This window comes from Periplaneta americana, chromosome 2 (genome assembly GCF_040183065.1).
Source record: "Periplaneta americana isolate PAMFEO1 chromosome 2, P.americana_PAMFEO1_priV1, whole genome shotgun sequence".
NCBI classification, from domain to species: domain Eukaryota; kingdom Metazoa; phylum Arthropoda; class Insecta; order Blattodea; family Blattidae; genus Periplaneta; species Periplaneta americana.
In genome coordinates this window covers 48,052,676-48,069,237 of record NC_091118.1, presented here as the reverse complement: position 1 = coordinate 48,069,237, position 16,562 = coordinate 48,052,676, and the positions used below count along the sequence as shown (strand labels likewise).

General features: G+C 38.5%; 1 protein-coding gene across 2 annotated transcripts; it reads right to left on the bottom strand.

Moving 5' to 3' along the window:
* Nucleotides 1-1,624: 1,624 nt before the first annotated feature.
* Nucleotides 1,625-16,217, bottom strand: LOC138693298 (zinc finger protein 883-like). 2 transcript variants are annotated; one of them, XM_069817166.1, is made up of 5 exons: nt 16,112-16,217; nt 13,501-13,595; nt 13,272-13,409; nt 10,229-10,311; nt 1,625-8,598 (listed from the first exon to the last, which is right to left on the bottom strand). In XM_069817166.1, the coding sequence occupies exons 1-5, from the start codon at nt 16,116-16,118 to the stop codon at nt 7,605-7,607; spliced, it is 1,317 nt and encodes a 438-aa protein (XP_069673267.1). In that variant the 5' UTR covers nt 16,119-16,217; the 3' UTR covers nt 1,625-7,604. The 2 variants fall into 2 exon arrangements, with proteins under 2 accessions (XP_069673267.1, XP_069673276.1); XM_069817175.1 differs by having other exon boundaries at nt 10,223-10,311; nt 16,112-16,215.
* Between the last annotated feature and the right edge of the window lie 345 nt (nt 16,218-16,562).

Sequence of the window (16,562 nt, the reverse complement as noted above, 5' to 3'; positions counted from 1 at the left end):
TGCGACCTGAAGATGTGGCTCGAGCGTAGCCCTTTACGATAATGGACGCAGTGTACGTTACATTGCAAATGTTATGAATATGGCTAGAAGCACAACTCATGATGCCATAAAACGGTATAGAGAGACCCTAGAATATACCAGAAGACCAGGTTCGGGTCGTCCAAGAGCTACAAATCCAAATGAAGACAGGTATATGGTGTTGCGAGTTCTTAGGGAGCGCAACCTGCCAGCTACTAGTGTAGCCCAGCAATTTGTTAACATGCATGGACGCCCAATTTTGGCCAAAACAGTTAGAAGGAGGTTGAAAGCAAGTGGACTGATATCAAGTAGACCTGCAACTGGTCCCAGACTTCTCAGGATGCATCGAGTTGAACGACTGCGTTTTGCAAATGATCACAGGGATTGGAGAAATGGACAGTGGAGCTGTGTTCTGTTCACCAATGAGTCCCGTTTCAATCTGTGCTCACCTGATGGACGTGAAAGAGTTTGGAGAAGGAGGGGAGAACGATTTTCACAGTGTTGCATTTCCGAAAATGTGCCGTATGGAGATGGTGGAGTGATGGTTTGGGCAGGAGTGTGTACGGATGCTCGTACAGAGTTGGTTTTTGTTGAAAATGGAAGACTAACAGCTGATAGGTATATAAATGAATGTTTGGCTGATCATGTTGTGCCATTTGGCCAATTTGTAGGCGATAATTTTGTTTTAATGCATGATAATGCACGGCCGCATATTGCCCATGCGGTCGGAGATTATCTCCAAGAAGTGGGAATCCATGTTCTTCCATGGCCAGCAAGGAGTCCAGACATGAACCCAATTGAACACGTGCATGCGTGTTAAGAATAGACGACCGAGACCAGAATCGTTACAAGAGTTGAGGCGAGCACTTGGCGAAGAATGGGAACTTATTCCTCAAGAAGACATTGCTAACCAAATTGAGAGCATGCCAAGACGTATGGATGCAGTTATTCAAGCCAGAGGGGGTAATACCCGTTACTAAAAAGAGTTTTTAATGTTTAAGGCACCAAAAAAAGAAAAAACAGTTAGACCAAACGATGCCATAGTTATACACCCTTTGTAATTTTTTGTAAATTTTCTCATCAGAGATTTTTTTTCAAATGTTGTCGTATAAGGTGCTAAATCAAACATTATTTTGTTTAAATGGGTTTTGTTTGATTTTGAAATAATTGGCAACAAAATACAAGCAAATATAGAAGTGTCCGGTTTTTTTTTGTCCCTGAGTGTATTATGTTCAGATGTTTCATATTCATCATGCATAATCCATCAGAGCTGTGAAAGTTATGCTATGATACACCACTTCGTAGAGCCTATGAAATCAATGGGATGAACTAGAGCAGAACCACCTACAGTTAGGCTCTGACTTGGGCTATGTGTCACAGGTCTAGTCCTAGCGCTTAGCCAACCTCTTATCAAACTCTAACACTGCCATAAATCATGGTGTAACGCAGGGGTCGTCAGCACAGAGCACCCTGAGGCTAGCGGAAAACACAGTGCACCATGGTGCACTCATAGCTGCTAGCGGGTATGCTCTCAATCTCTTCCTGCTGCACGACGGTGCACACGGGACAGCACCGCTTACTCTTTGCACATTTCAGCGAGTGCTGACGACCACTGGTGTATCGCATCAGAAGAAGTCCCAGGTGCTTTGAGCCTATTTATCTATACACAGAAAGGAAACTAGCCTCACACCTAGTGGCTAGTATGGTTGCTGTGAAATTTTATCATAATATACATTTTTTTACATACGTCAGGTTGAAAACTGATATTTATTGAGTTCTTCTGCACCTTTCCTTATGAAAGCGTTCAAAATCATTGTTTTGCCTATCATTGGCAGAATAGGATCATTCCTATGCAATATTGCCCAAGTTATGTTTAGGATTACCAGATTATCTTAATGAAATGTAGGACACAATGGTTCAAAATGTAGGACGCTGTTGGATAATGTAGGAATATTGAACATCAAAATCTAAAATGCAACTGAAAGATAAATATCATAATATGCATTTATTTTTATGTTTTATTAAAATATTCACACACGCAAAGAACAAAAATTGTAAACGAAACTCATCAATTACCGGTATACTTCTTTCAAAAATCAATATTACGTAAAACATCAGTCTTCTTTGAAATATAACTTAATCATTAATATTACGTAAAACATCAGGCTTCTTTGAAATATAACTTAATCATGGGACTGCAGCACTGAAGTTTTTAAAATTTAGTCTTGTTTTAAAATAATAATATGTCGGACTTCATTATAAAATATCTTACTATAAATATTTAAATAAATAATTTGAATAATTTGAATATTCAAATCTGCTTTACAGGGAGCCTTACCTAAAAGACTAGATTTGCATAATATATACGTCACTGTGTACGTTAACAGAAAAACCACAATTCCAAGTCACACAGTTTGAGTGCACTCGATGTGGGTCTCTGGCACTTCGTCAGCCCACGCGAGTTATGTGGATATAAAGGGAAAAGTTGAGACGGTGTCGGGTGGAGTTCCCAGGTAGCTCAGTTGGCAGAGCGCTGGTACGTTCAACCAGAGGTCCCGGGATCGATACCCGGCCCCGGAACAATTTTTCCCTTGAAATTATTCAAATCTGCTTTACAGGGAGCCTTACCTGAAAGACTAGATTTGCATAATATTTAAATAATTATCATAATAATACGGCAGCCACATGGTTCGATTAATACTAAAATATATAAATTATTTTATAAGCTTTGTAACAGAAACATAGGCCTATGTTCCTGAAGGACAAATAAAACTCTGTGCTCCGTGTTCATTTCTCCCTGCTGGAAACACGTACACTTTTTCACTACAGTATCAGTGAATTTACATTTTCTTTTCGGCATCTTGGAGCAAGTGTTACAATTGAATCACTACTCATCTCATAAGTTTCGTGCTTCAGCACTCAGCGATGGCTAAAAAGCAATAAATCAGTACAGTGTTTGCATTGTTGTCCACTCCAGCACGCATTGGAGGGCCATTGCAATGTTCCAACATCTTTTGTCTACTGTCATGATAGCAAAGACTATTGAATGACTGTAATCTTTGATAATAGTGACATTGTCGTGGTGATTTGCAACTAATTGCATTCTTTCCCAAGTCGTCCTTCTAAAAACTAATGAAAGAGTCTCAAAATGTAAGACATTCAAGTTTTTCAGAAATTCCTTCTGGACACCGGACAGAAGGTTAAAATATGGGGCATGTCCGGGATTTTCCAGACATCTGGTAAACTAATCACGTTGCCACGTGGAAGGTCATTCTTATGCTATTTTCTTGACATCCCTGCTATATACTACTGTTGCTCTTTCTGTAACTTCCCCTTCTCATGCAACATACAATAAAATATCTCAATTTATGAATTATATTATGAATATCCATCTTGAATCTTGCGTACACTACTTTTAACACTTAAATACAAATGAATGGTTGATTGGCAAACTTACTCGTGTTAAATTACATAAGCAACTGTGGCTTACTGCTGTTTCGGTGCTTCTTCACACCATTCTCAGAGCCTATTTGACTCCACTTTTCAACACGCAAACGCACCCCCACAACAGGCAGCGAAGTTCGAGATGACGCCGAGATTTAGTAGGCTCTGAGGATGGTGTGAAGAAGCACCGAAACAGCTGTAAGCCACAGTTGCTTATATAATTTAACACGAGTAAGTTTGCCAATCAACCAATCATTTATATATTGTGAATATTAAGTATGCATGCCTATGAAATTAAATGACTAAGAAGACACCTTGTTTTAAAACATATTCAATAATATACTGGATGGTGTACAATTTAGTTTTTGAAATTTATATTTTTCTAACTTCGACACTTCGAATTATGCTCGCCCAATACAACCAAATATGTTCGATTCAAAATAAATTAACCTGTCATTATGTTTGCGTTGTCAAGTGGGCAACATGAACTGCAACTGTCAGTCTGATTACTATCAATATCGACAGAAAATGATCTAGAAATTACGAGGGATACTAAATAATTATATTTATTCGGTTGTAGCACATAGAGATAGACATAAAATACATAAAACAAGGCAACTGACATTCCGACTATGAACCTCTTAGTACCACCTCATAAGAGGGAACTTTGGGTTAATAAATAACAGCAATACCTATCACCAGAATACGCAAGAGGCAGTCCTTTCAGTAACAGAGGCTATTTAGTATCGAAATTCAATATGGCAAGAAATGGCCCACACGTTTTGGCTTGATTCTTTCAACAGGGTCAGGTTTTTTTTATTATCCTGCGTACGACAGCCCACAGAGGGCCAAGTCTGACTAGCCAATTGTTGGCCTCAAGTCCAAATGCTTCAGCAGAGATGAACGATCATCCAACTAGTACAGGGGTATCTTGTGGTTAGCACAATGAACACTCCAGCAGTTATAGCTGGTTCAAAGGACAGGATTTCGCTGCCTACCATAGCACCCCCACATTCATCACGATGCTGGGAGGGCACCAGTCGCATACACTGGCCAAAATTAGAAGAGAAAATGTCTGCACATGACAACATTGACTAGCTTGCAGTCTGTAACGTGAGTCCAGGCATATACCACAATGCTACAGCATAGGACTCAGGGTTCTTTCGTATGCAGCATGTCTGCGTAATGACAGAAAAAGCCCTTACATTTGTTCTGGAAGAATCTACGGTAAGGGTTTTTACTACATAAGGTTGCGTTTATTTTCACCGAGAATGCTCGTCAGACCACATAATCAGCATCCTAAGTGAAGCACTGTACAAGACTGAACTCACTATCCTAGCTCGGGACTTGAACTGCCAGACAAGACAAATAGCAGAATGAAGGCAGTAAAAGACTTCGTAGAGCAAGGACTCGCATTACATAATGACGGCAAAAACCGAACGTATGTATGCCACAAAGGAGAAAGTGTAATTGACCTGCTATTCACAAATGAATCATTAAAGTGCAAGCAAATCTTAACATTGAACAACGTATCTACCACTAGAAAGCACCTTCCTGCTCATTTCATATCAAGAAAATTCTCATTCTACCAGTTACATACAGCATTATGATTTCGGGATAGTGGGCTCGTGAAAATGGTATCGGAATAATCGCTTCGAGAAAATGTTTATTCGATCAATGTTAGATTTGGTATTGTGGTTTCGGGACAGTGGATCATTGTTGCCATATTTAACGATAAGTCGCTAAATCTAGGGAATTTTGAATCAATCTCGGCGACAAATTTTGTAAAATACGATTAGCAACTTTTCTGCTGATTTTTATATTCTTCCACTTTTCCTTTCTTTTAAGTTAAAACATTCAACTGAAGTCGTGCACTTAGTTTTAGAAGAAGCACGGGTGCATGACTGAGTCTTCTAATGATTCATACGTGAAAGTCCTGATCTCATATATTTGAGATCAGTGATCAGGGGTGAAAGTTGCTCACGGGTTAGGTCTCTCTCTCAATGCTACTGCTCCAACACCCATAAACGGTGGCAACTTTGATTGACACGTAACGAGTCGCCAGCTCCAGATAATTTTTGATTCTTCCTCGCAATGCGGAGATTTTCCACTCTGAACCGACCTGAGGCAATTGAGTTTTGGAATTTTGTGCCGACAGTTCGTGTGAAGCAAATGAGACTGTAGTTTTTGCTGATTTTAATATATAAGATTTTTAAAATGTTAGATTTCACAAAAACAATTGTGGCCAAACGCTTGAGTGAAAATTTCCACTCTTACAATTTGCCAGAACGTGTAGTGTCAATGATTGGATCAAATGCAATGTATTCACAATCAGCTGTTCCCACACCTTCCACCTCAACATCACAGCCGTCAACAATACAACCAGACTCAGCAGAAGAGGGTGACGACGAGGAAATTATATTTTTCTCTGCACATGTAATGCCCATGCCTCACTTCCTGAGCTGTTTCTTTGCGGGGCGAGACGCAGAGGGACAGGGTAGGAGGAGCTGCGTACCGCATGTGCCTACTACCCTACATTCAACACATCGCCCTTTTCAGGATTCCTTTCGTCAGCTATGGAGCAAGATCAGCCATTGACAAGCAAATGTATAGGCTGTCCCCTCACGAAACAGATTATGTCCCCATCAATTCCTGTAACTAAACACTAATACCAGTTGTAGACTACAGTCTCTACAAGACATTATAGACCTAATCGCGATTACGGTTATCACGTGTACACATCCGTAAACTCTTTCTTCAATGGCAGTGTTTCTCAAACTTTTTCCACCGCGAAACCCCTTTTAATCTAAAGTGTAACTGCGGAATCCTTGTAATATTTTATTAGTGTTTAAATTAACAGACAAGTGAAAGCTAGTATCTCAATAATTCTGTTCAGTGGGACGAATGTATTTGCTTTTCAAGCCTGCAATCTGGTTTTATGGCGGAAAGTTGTAGTCTCATTTCTACTGTACTTCTGCATTTTGTCTTTTCGATATTTCGTTTTAGTGAACAGATGCGCAGAGAATCCAGTGATGAAAGTGATAAATATTATGGGCATTTTCCGTTTTAGATGTTCATTAAACATATTATTATTACGCATATTCTTGGATTATTATTATTATTATTATTATTATTATTATTATTATTATTATCATCGGTGGTTTCATATTATTGATTCATATTTCCGTAACATTTATATATTTTTATAATATCCACCAAGTATAAAATAGCCACCGGAGCAGTCCAGTCGGCTAAGGCGTTTGCCTATCGATCCAGAGTTGCACTCGGGCGCGGGTCCGATTCCCGCTTGGGCTGATTACCTGGTTGGGTTTTTTCCCCCCCGAGGTTTTCCCCAACCGTAAGGCGAATGTCAGGTAATCTTTGGCGAATCCCCGACTTCATCTCGCCAAATAGCATTTCACTGTCATCAATCCCATCGATGCAAAATAACCAAGTAAAATCATATAAGGCTCACGGAACCCCAGAACATACTTTGAGAAATGCTGCTCTATGGTAATTCAGCAGTTGTCCAAACTGAACGAAGAGTGGCCTAGTGTGTACTTACATTTTAGGAAATCGCCATCAGAGATAATAGCGATAGTGGTAATCACGATTAGAGTATCCAGTATTATAACCAGTAAAGATCCCTGCGATGGCGTAGGATAATGTTTTCAGAACATGTAATATGCTGCTGTGCCGCCACGTTGCACCTCCCGTGACGTTCCGAGCAGACCTAAGAGGCGTGGTTATAAGCACTAGGGAACTCTCGGTTCAGGACGTGAGACACGGGCAGTATGTTTCTCTTATTTTTATTTAGTGATATTTATTATTAATTTTTAGCAACATTTCTGGGGATTTTTTAAACAAACTTTGAAGAGATTTAGCTACTTTTTTTTTAAAGTTAGCGAGATTGTAGAGCGATATGTTGGCAACAGTGCGGTGGATTCGTGAAAATGATCGGGAACGCTGCGAGAAAAGTGGTCTGACTGAAAAACGTATACAAACAACTATGCACATTGTGCGCATTTCATCTTGTTTAAAGGTTTCTCCCAGGGTAAATATGGCTATGATCTTGCAGAGTAATAAAATTGCACTTGGAGGCATTTTCTTCATCGTGTGTTCTCATATTGCTCGCAAAGACACTATTGTTTTCCTTTATCGTGTATTCTCATATGCTTCGTAAGGATTCTATTGTTTTTCAGTATCTTACCACAAACTTTACACTCGAAAGGTTCAGTCACTGAATGAATTAACTTATGGGCTTTGAGATGATGGGACCGTTTAAATGTCTTCATACACATCTCGCATTTGAAGGGCTTCTCCCCAGTGTGAACTCTGACATGTTCTTTCAATGTACACGATTGTATAAAGCCTTTACCACAGATCTCACATTTGAAGCGTTTATCACCTGTATGAATACGTATATGTCTTTCTACATCTTTTTTTAAAGGAAATACTTTAGAACACAAGTCACATTTGAATGCACTGTCTTTGTTATGCATCCTCATGTGCGACGTACAGTGAAAATTAGTGGTAAATCCCTTTCCACATATATTACACTTGTAGCGTTTCTCTTCAGAATGAGTTTGCATATGAGCTTTAACATATTGCACTAGTTTGAAGGTTTTCATACAAATACTGCATTTAAATGGCTTGTCGTCTGTGTGAATTAATGCATGTCGTTGAAGAAAATGCTGATGTGAAAACCCTTTACCACAGGTATTACATTTCAATGGTTTGTCTTTTGTGTGAATTGATTGGTGTATTTGAAGGTGATCCTGACGTGCAAATCTCTTTTCACAATAATTGCATTTTAAAGTCTTCTGGCGAACATGAGTTAATTCGTGTTTCTGCAAATAACAGCGTAGTGCAAAACTTTTATTGCATATTTTGCATTTAAATTCTTTTTCGCCACAATTAGTATTTCTGTGTCTGTGTAGAAAATGGAGCGCAGTAAAGGACCTACCACAAATTTCGCACTTTAAATTCTTTTGGCCTAAATTAGAGACACTATCTTGATATGACTTCTGTCTATATGTTTGTTCGTGTGTGCATACATCAAGAACTACTTCTGAATTTTTGTTCACATCAATGTCTTGACTCTTCCCATCAATATTGCAATGCTGTTCCCTGGGCCTGTAAGATAATATATCTGTGATCACAAGACTATACTTTGTTCCATAATGTCTGACAAGAGAAGTTAACATTGCCAGCAGAGTAGGAGAAAAGTATAATTCCTATTGAACCAATGGCAGAGATCTCATTCCATGCTAGCCTTGAAGCATTCTATCCCCACCCAACTTCAAGTCAAGTATGGAATGAGACCTCTGCCATTGGATGAATAGCAATTATACTTCTCTCCTCCTCTGCCGGCCATGTTTACTTCTCTTGTCAGACATTATGGAATGAAGTATAGCATCAGATTAAAAGTTGTTGAGAAGGTGAAAAATTTTCATGTACGGAAATGTCTAAAATAATGAAATCCAGTGTAAAACGTCCATTATATGCAAAATACATAAATCTCTATAGAGCATGTTGATTTACGCAAGCTGAAAACAATTACATGATGCTGTCCAAATTGTCACATAGTCAAAATATCCCCCATCAGTGCAATAAGGAGGCAGATGAGATTACCAAACTGTCTTAGAACAAACATCTTGTGGACCAGAGCCTGCAATCCCCATCTCCCTCACGGCAATTAAGCCAATGTTATCAGTACTTACACTAAATAGGGAAACAATATCAGTGAAAATATTAATACTTTCACCGAAGATAACAAGGTATTACATTTATCACTAAAAATATGTAATTACAGAAATTCTAACAGGTTGCTGTGCTTTAAAAATGCAACTCCAGAAACATTATTATTATTATTATTACTATTATTATTATTATTATTATTATTATTATTAATTAGTATTATAGTTATAGTATTAGTATAGATTTTATTATAAATCGTCGTTATTCCTGCAATAACTCCTATGTGCAAAATATAAAATCTTTGAGGAGGAAGGAAAAACACATTTATTCATCCTATGGCAGCCGTACATAGGAGACTGTCAATTCTTACATTTTCGAAACAAAGAAATATTTTACATATAGGAGATTTTACTATTTACTTTATCACTATTTACGTTATTTAATAGAGAAAAAATCTGAAAATCGATGAATATGTCACATAGGAGTTATTGCAGTAACGACGACGATATGGTAAGCAAGTTAGTTCGCTAGTGATTATTATGTGTGTTTGTAGATCATTAAACATTTTTAAGTGGTATCTCTAATAACTTTACTGTGATATTTGTCAATGTGTGTCATAAGGATACTTCTCAGCTCACTTCAAGGTGATATGAATGTATATATCGACGGACCAGTTCAAAAGGGAAGCAACTCAAAATTTTAAGTTTTGAGAAATCTGCATTTTAAAGCTTCATGTTGCTGTGAAAAATCCAACTGTCGCACTCCAATTCGAAACTTATAGCATTTGTAAAACATCACGAACAGAATTTAAAGTAAATTCAATGATCCTTGAATTTTTCATAGCAACATGAAGCTTTAGAATGCAGATTTCTTAAAACTTTAAATTTTGAGCTATTTCCCTTTTGAACTGGTCTGTCGATATGTAGTTTTTCAAAGCACCATAGGAGAATATGCAGAAGAAACAATAAATGTAAATGTTACTTCAGCAATCTAGAAATAATAAGTACAATTTTCATATACAAAAAGATACAGTAAATCCTGAAAATATAAGTTCACATACACTCACCTCTCCGTCATCCAATCATCATCCTCTGTCATCATTTCTGACGCCATCTCTTCTTTCACTAGGTCTGTATTACACGGTTCTTCCTAGAGAAAAAAAAAACTGTCATGAGCGTACAGTAAACAGAAAACTTACCCACGTGATTAAGAAAATTAAATGAACTACATCTTTTATGCCTACTCACAATAAATTCAGCCTCCTATAGTCCAGTCTTAAAATACCACAGAAATTAATCTCCTACATGCACCTACATACAATAACAACGCTAAATAATTTAAAAATAACACTCTTCTTCTGAAAATTCCATTAAAAGATAAATACAATGCCAGAAAAAGGCACTTGCATGATCGAACATAATGCCAGAAAATTAAACATTAAAATTAAACGTAGCATAAATAACCAGAAAACGAATAATTCATTGGCGTTTTTTCATGTAATCATTAGACATTCAGTCTTCGCCCGTCCCAAAATTTGGTGTATTTACGTTTTCAGGAACTTCATTATATATTCATTTTAATAAATAACGTTTCATTCCAAAACCATTCAATTAATATCGAAGTATCCAACATACTGCATTGGAAAATGAGACGCACTAATTAAAGGATAATGTAACTTTAATTTTCAATGTAATATATATACAATTAAATTCTATAGCAAAGGGAAGAGTGTGAGAAGGGAGTCTAAATACAATGGAATTGTTACAGTTGCTCTTACAAGACACTGAATATCAGTATGGGACCAGTAAGTGAGAAAACTAACACATATATAAGTTAATACAATCGATTCTGAGTTTTTTAGGGACCGGACAAATTATACCCAGAATCGAGGAAAATCCAAAATAGAGGTTTAGTCAAAACTGAGAAAGAAACACATTAACATATATAAAAACTAATTTTTATGATCTAATTTCAATTAAAAGAACAAAAATGCTTTAAAGAGCTTCACAACATTAAGTACACTGGTAGGTTGCGTCAGGTTTATCTGCCACTTCTTGAGGAAATCAAGAATGTATATCTGTTTTGCTGAACATTTTTGATGGAAGAAGAGTAACTCCCTTTTCACTGGGTTTCACCTGGATTCATCAATATTGAAGCTACTCATGTATCTTCATACAGCTTCCAGTCCTGCTACTGTTCAACAATGCAGTCTTCTTCATTCTCAATGATGTCACCACTGATAGCCTTCATAAAGCCTGCTTCTCTGAAGCAGTTGGTGATGGTGGCTGCTGACACTTCCTCTCATGCACTGCAGACCATATGCATGGCAGTGAGGATGGAGATTTTGAAAACAGAATCTCCAGTTTGTCTGTCCACGGCAGCAATCTGTTTCTGCACCAGTGAACGTCTATACTTGTCGGCCTGGAGAGTTGGTATAGCGCTGGCCTTCTATGCCCAAGGTTGCGGGTTCGATACCGGGCCAGGTCGATGGCATTTAAGTGTGCTTAAATGCGACAGGCTCATGTCAATAGATTTACTGGCATGTAAAAGAACTCCTGAGGGACAAAATTCCGGCACATCCGGCGACGCTGATATAACCTCTGCAGTTGCGAGCGTCGTTAAATAAAACATATAATTTATAAACTTTTATGTCTATACTTCCCCTTCACGGCATAAATTACACCCAAATCCAGGGGTTGGAGACAGTTATACAGTTAGGTGGGAAGAAAACAACCTTCACATTCTTCAGGAGTGACGTATCAAGGGGATGTGCCAGACACTTACCCACTAAAAGAATTATCTTCCTGTTAGCAGCCCCCATTTTCATGTCCAGCTGTCTCAGATAGCTGCTAGAAATGTCCACTGTCATGCAGGCAGTCCTGTTGTTCTTGTAACTGCATGGCAGTGTGCGGACATTTTTAAAACCCCTTGGTTTTCCATATTTGCAAATTACCAAGGATTTCAACTTCTTAGAATCATCTGCATTTGTACAGAGAAGAACAGTGAGCCTCTCCTTACTTTTCTTCCCATCATGGCAGGTGGGAGGCAGGGGTGGGAGGTGTGGAGGCTTTCATCAGGGAGTAGAAGACCCCCGTCTCATCGGTATTAAAGATATCTTTGGCATCATAGCCTTCAATGAGATGTGGAAGCACATCGTCTTTCCGATGATAAACCGACTCATATGGAACAGTTGCACCTTCATCACACACATTTTTGTATGTAATGTTATACTGCTTAAAGCGATGAAGCGATCCATTAGAAGCCCTAAAACTGTCCACTTTCAGTCTTAATGTGATGCTTTGTTGTGAACTGATTCTCATGCACCGTAGCACATGATTAACACATGGTTTCTGGCACTGTGTTACGTCAGGTATCTCACCTGGGTACACACAGTAGATAAGGAGAGGGATAGGAACTGTTACTGAAACGACCATGGACATGGAAAAAAAGCATTTAGGACTGAAAAAACGCACAATCGAAGCTAATTTGCTTGAATAATTTCGAGGGAAAAATTGTTCCGGGGCCAGGTATCGAACCGGGGACCTTTGGTTTAACGTACCAACGCTCTACCAACTGAGCTACCTGGGAACTCTACCAGACACCGATCCAATTTTCCCCTCTATATCCACAGACCTCAGAGTGGGCTGACAACCGTCAAACAACCAACGTTGAGTGCACACTAGTAGAGTTCCCGGGTAGCTCAGTTGGTAGAGCATTGGTACGTTAAACCAAACGTCCCGGGTTCGATACCTGGCCCCGGAACAATTTTTCCCTCGAAATTATTCAAATCAACTTTACACAGAGTTATACCTAAAGCTTGATTTGCCTAATTTGCTTTGTTCGGACAAAAAATTTGTTTCTTAAATGCGGGTAAAACACTAAATCGAGAAACATTGAATCGGGGTAAAAATAGCATTGTGTATATGGAACTTGTGCTGGGGCTGCAAAATAAGAACGCAAAATACGGGTAAATCTTAAATCGAGAAAGCCAAACTCGATATTCCACTGTATAACTGATGAAGGTTAAGGATTCTTGTGTAAAAGTTTATTGTTTCTTGTTTTGTATGTTAAAGACATAAAGGCTATCTCTCAAGCGCAACATAACTCACCTCTGGTTCAAATTTCACTACTGGATAGGAAATGAGATCTTCGTATTCTTCACATTTGATGTTTGGTGCATGATGATAGCTCACATGGGATGGTTCCACGTCAAGCTTATTGACATCCACTTTCACAAAATTTCCTACCTGTGCATCAAACATAAACAAGTAACTTTGTATACCTTATAATAAATGTCTATTATAAAAACCCTAGCAACATGAGAGTGCATGTAAATACCATTGGTACAGATTCTTCCTGTTCCACTTTTGTAACTTCATCTTTCAGAGTCAATGGATCCATCTTTGGTTCTGCCTTAATACCATCCACAGAAACTGAAAAGAAGATCTAAATTAATCTTTATCTACATATCACAGTTTTCAAAAGTGATTAATACATTCTACATAATACTAAAGGATTAGACAGTCAATTCTTGTTACACAAAAACGTATAATAGAGGACCGATATTATAGGTGTAATTATTTATTCATGACATATGAGCGTGGTGGAGCGTGAAAGTTCGCCTGTAAAGTCTATCTGAGAAGTGTAAGCGAGCAAGGAATGAAATGTTCCAATGGAGAAGCTTTGCAGAAATGCTCCTCTTAGTAGCACATACAAGCCATAGTATCTTCAGACTTCCGATTTCTTTGTTCGAGAATTCGGTAAGTCCTATCGAGCCGAGTTCTTAAGTTGAAAAAGAACTGATATCTACAAGAATCTACATGTTTTACCAAACTTCCATTATCTCTACTAAAGCACTGACCTGCCGAGACATCGAAAATAACGAACACCTATTTGATGACATTCTGTCGATACCGGTATAGGTACTTTGAAGAGATTTTCAACAAGTCATCCCATAGTCCCCTGCTCAGCACGCAGAACAGTCTAAAATCTTACCCACTAATGCCCACACTTCGAAAAGTATCTCCTGACACAGAACATGCGCACAAACCTTAACAAGATCGCATTAATTGAATTTCTATTTGCCGTTGATTCTGACTGTGTGCATGTTTCAGATTCGCCTTACATTCAAATACCAAATAAAATGTTAGGCTACACAACAGTAACATTATTGAAATGATATACAGCACTAATATATTCAAACCTTGTGTGAAAACGAAATGAAAGCTAGAGCAATCCTTCGCCCGAAGAATTCCCAATGTTATGAGATCAACAATATAATCACTGAACATATTCCAGATGAAGCGCGCGTTTTCCACAGTTTCGAGATGTTAAGTGTCGCTGCACACCTTGCAATGCATTCCGCTGGCTGCAAGCGAGAAACGGATTCAATTTCCTTCATATCGTCATCTTGCCAAAGTCGGAATATACCTTCCAGAACTAAGAACTAGTCCTCTCACATGGTGTGATCTACTTTGCCCTATCTCCAGCAAGATCAAAGGGTTGGGTTTCAGTAAAGATCACACGAAAATGTACCTGGATTATCACTCGCAGAAGGATGCAAGATCAAAGGATTGGGTTTCAGTAAAGATCACACGAAAATGTACCTGGATTATCACTCGCAGAAGGATGCAAGATCTTCAGCAAGATCAAAGGATTGGGTTTCAGTAAAGATCACACGAAAATGTACCTGGATTATCACTTGCAGAAGGATGCAAGATCTTCAGCAAGATCAAAGGATTGGCTTTCAGTAAAGATCACACGAAAATGTACCTGGATTATCACTCGCAGAAGGATGCATGGTGAACTATTGTTTTCAGCGAAGTGAATTAATTTATAACAATTTTTTTAAGTAAGTCTTATCTACCGGTAAATAAAGTTTACATTTTTTGCACACACATATAAATAGGTCATTTCTTCATTTCGTCACATATTGGAAGCATGCTTATATGAGACTGTACGATTCAGATTATTTTTAATAGGTTATTTTACGACGCTTTATCAACAGCTTAGGTTATTTAGCGTCTGAATGAAATGAAGGTGATAATGCCGGTGAAATGAGTCTGGGGTCCAGCACCGAAAGTTCCCCAGCATTTGCTCATATTGGGTTGAGGGAAAACCTCAACCAGGTAACTTGCCCCGACCGGGAATCGAACCCGAGCCACCTGGTTTCGCAGCCAGACGCGCTAACCGTTACTCCACAGGTGTGGACGACGATCCAGATTAAATCAAACAATATGATAGGAATGAAAATCAGATGTAAATGTCTATTATGCCATGAAATCGGGACATTTTGATGAGTGTGCACATTATTTCGGGGCGCGAGACGCAATGGTCGAAATTGGGACTGTCCCAGGAAATACGGGACGGTTGTGTTACCATACTCCACAAAAGTATTGTTAAGCTGCGTTTCTTTTATTCATGTGGTATTGTTGTCCTGCAACCCTCATACTCTGCTAGTCATCCTTGAACAGTCAAGTAAAGTAAATTTAGCCATTTGTAATGACACTAACAAGGAGGAAACTATTTTCTCTCTCTGTCTTCTTTTTGTGTGTTCACTTCAAGTCGAAGCCAGAGGCAACCTTTTAAACACTTTTAAATTTCAACTGTGGAAATCCATAAAAGATAGCTATAGTATAGTGAGTTGAATTTTATAAACATAATTCCTTTAAACCACTCCACGTACAGGCAGGCGTACATGGTTTCTCTCTCTTATACACTAAGGACTGACGAGAAAGAAAAACAGGAGAATTTATAATTTTCTACAATCCCTCATCGGATGCAGCGCACATCTGACAAAATCCGGACGTCTGGTAATATTAACTACTGCATCTATCTCCCTCTTCTTTCCCAAAAAATAAATAAATACATACTAAAATACTACTGTGATATCGAGTTGTCGTAATGTACAAATACAACTGGAAATGTTACAAAAACAGGAACCAAATACCTTCCATTTTCAACCTTCGATTTCACATCAAATCCATCACTCGCAGTAGGCCTACACCAGGTACTGCGTTCCTAAAATCTGTTCAGTTACTCTTAACGACGGATTTGGCTTTAGTAATCTAAATGCAGTGACAAATGTATACTGATGTGTTGAAAAACAGAAGACTATTGTAACAAAGTCGGCATTGAGAAATTGATGTAATGTATTTTTATTGGTTATTTTACGACGCTTTATCAACTGCTATGGTTATCTAGAGTCTGAGTTAGATGAAAGTGATAATGCCGACGAAGTGAGTCCAGGATCCAGCGCTGAAAGTTACCCAGGATTAGCTCTTAATGGGTTGAGGGAAAACCCGGAAAAACCTCAACCAGGTAATTTGTCCCAACCTGGATTTGAACCTGGGCCGCTCGCTTTACAGTCACGCATGCTACCATTACTCCACAGCGGTGGA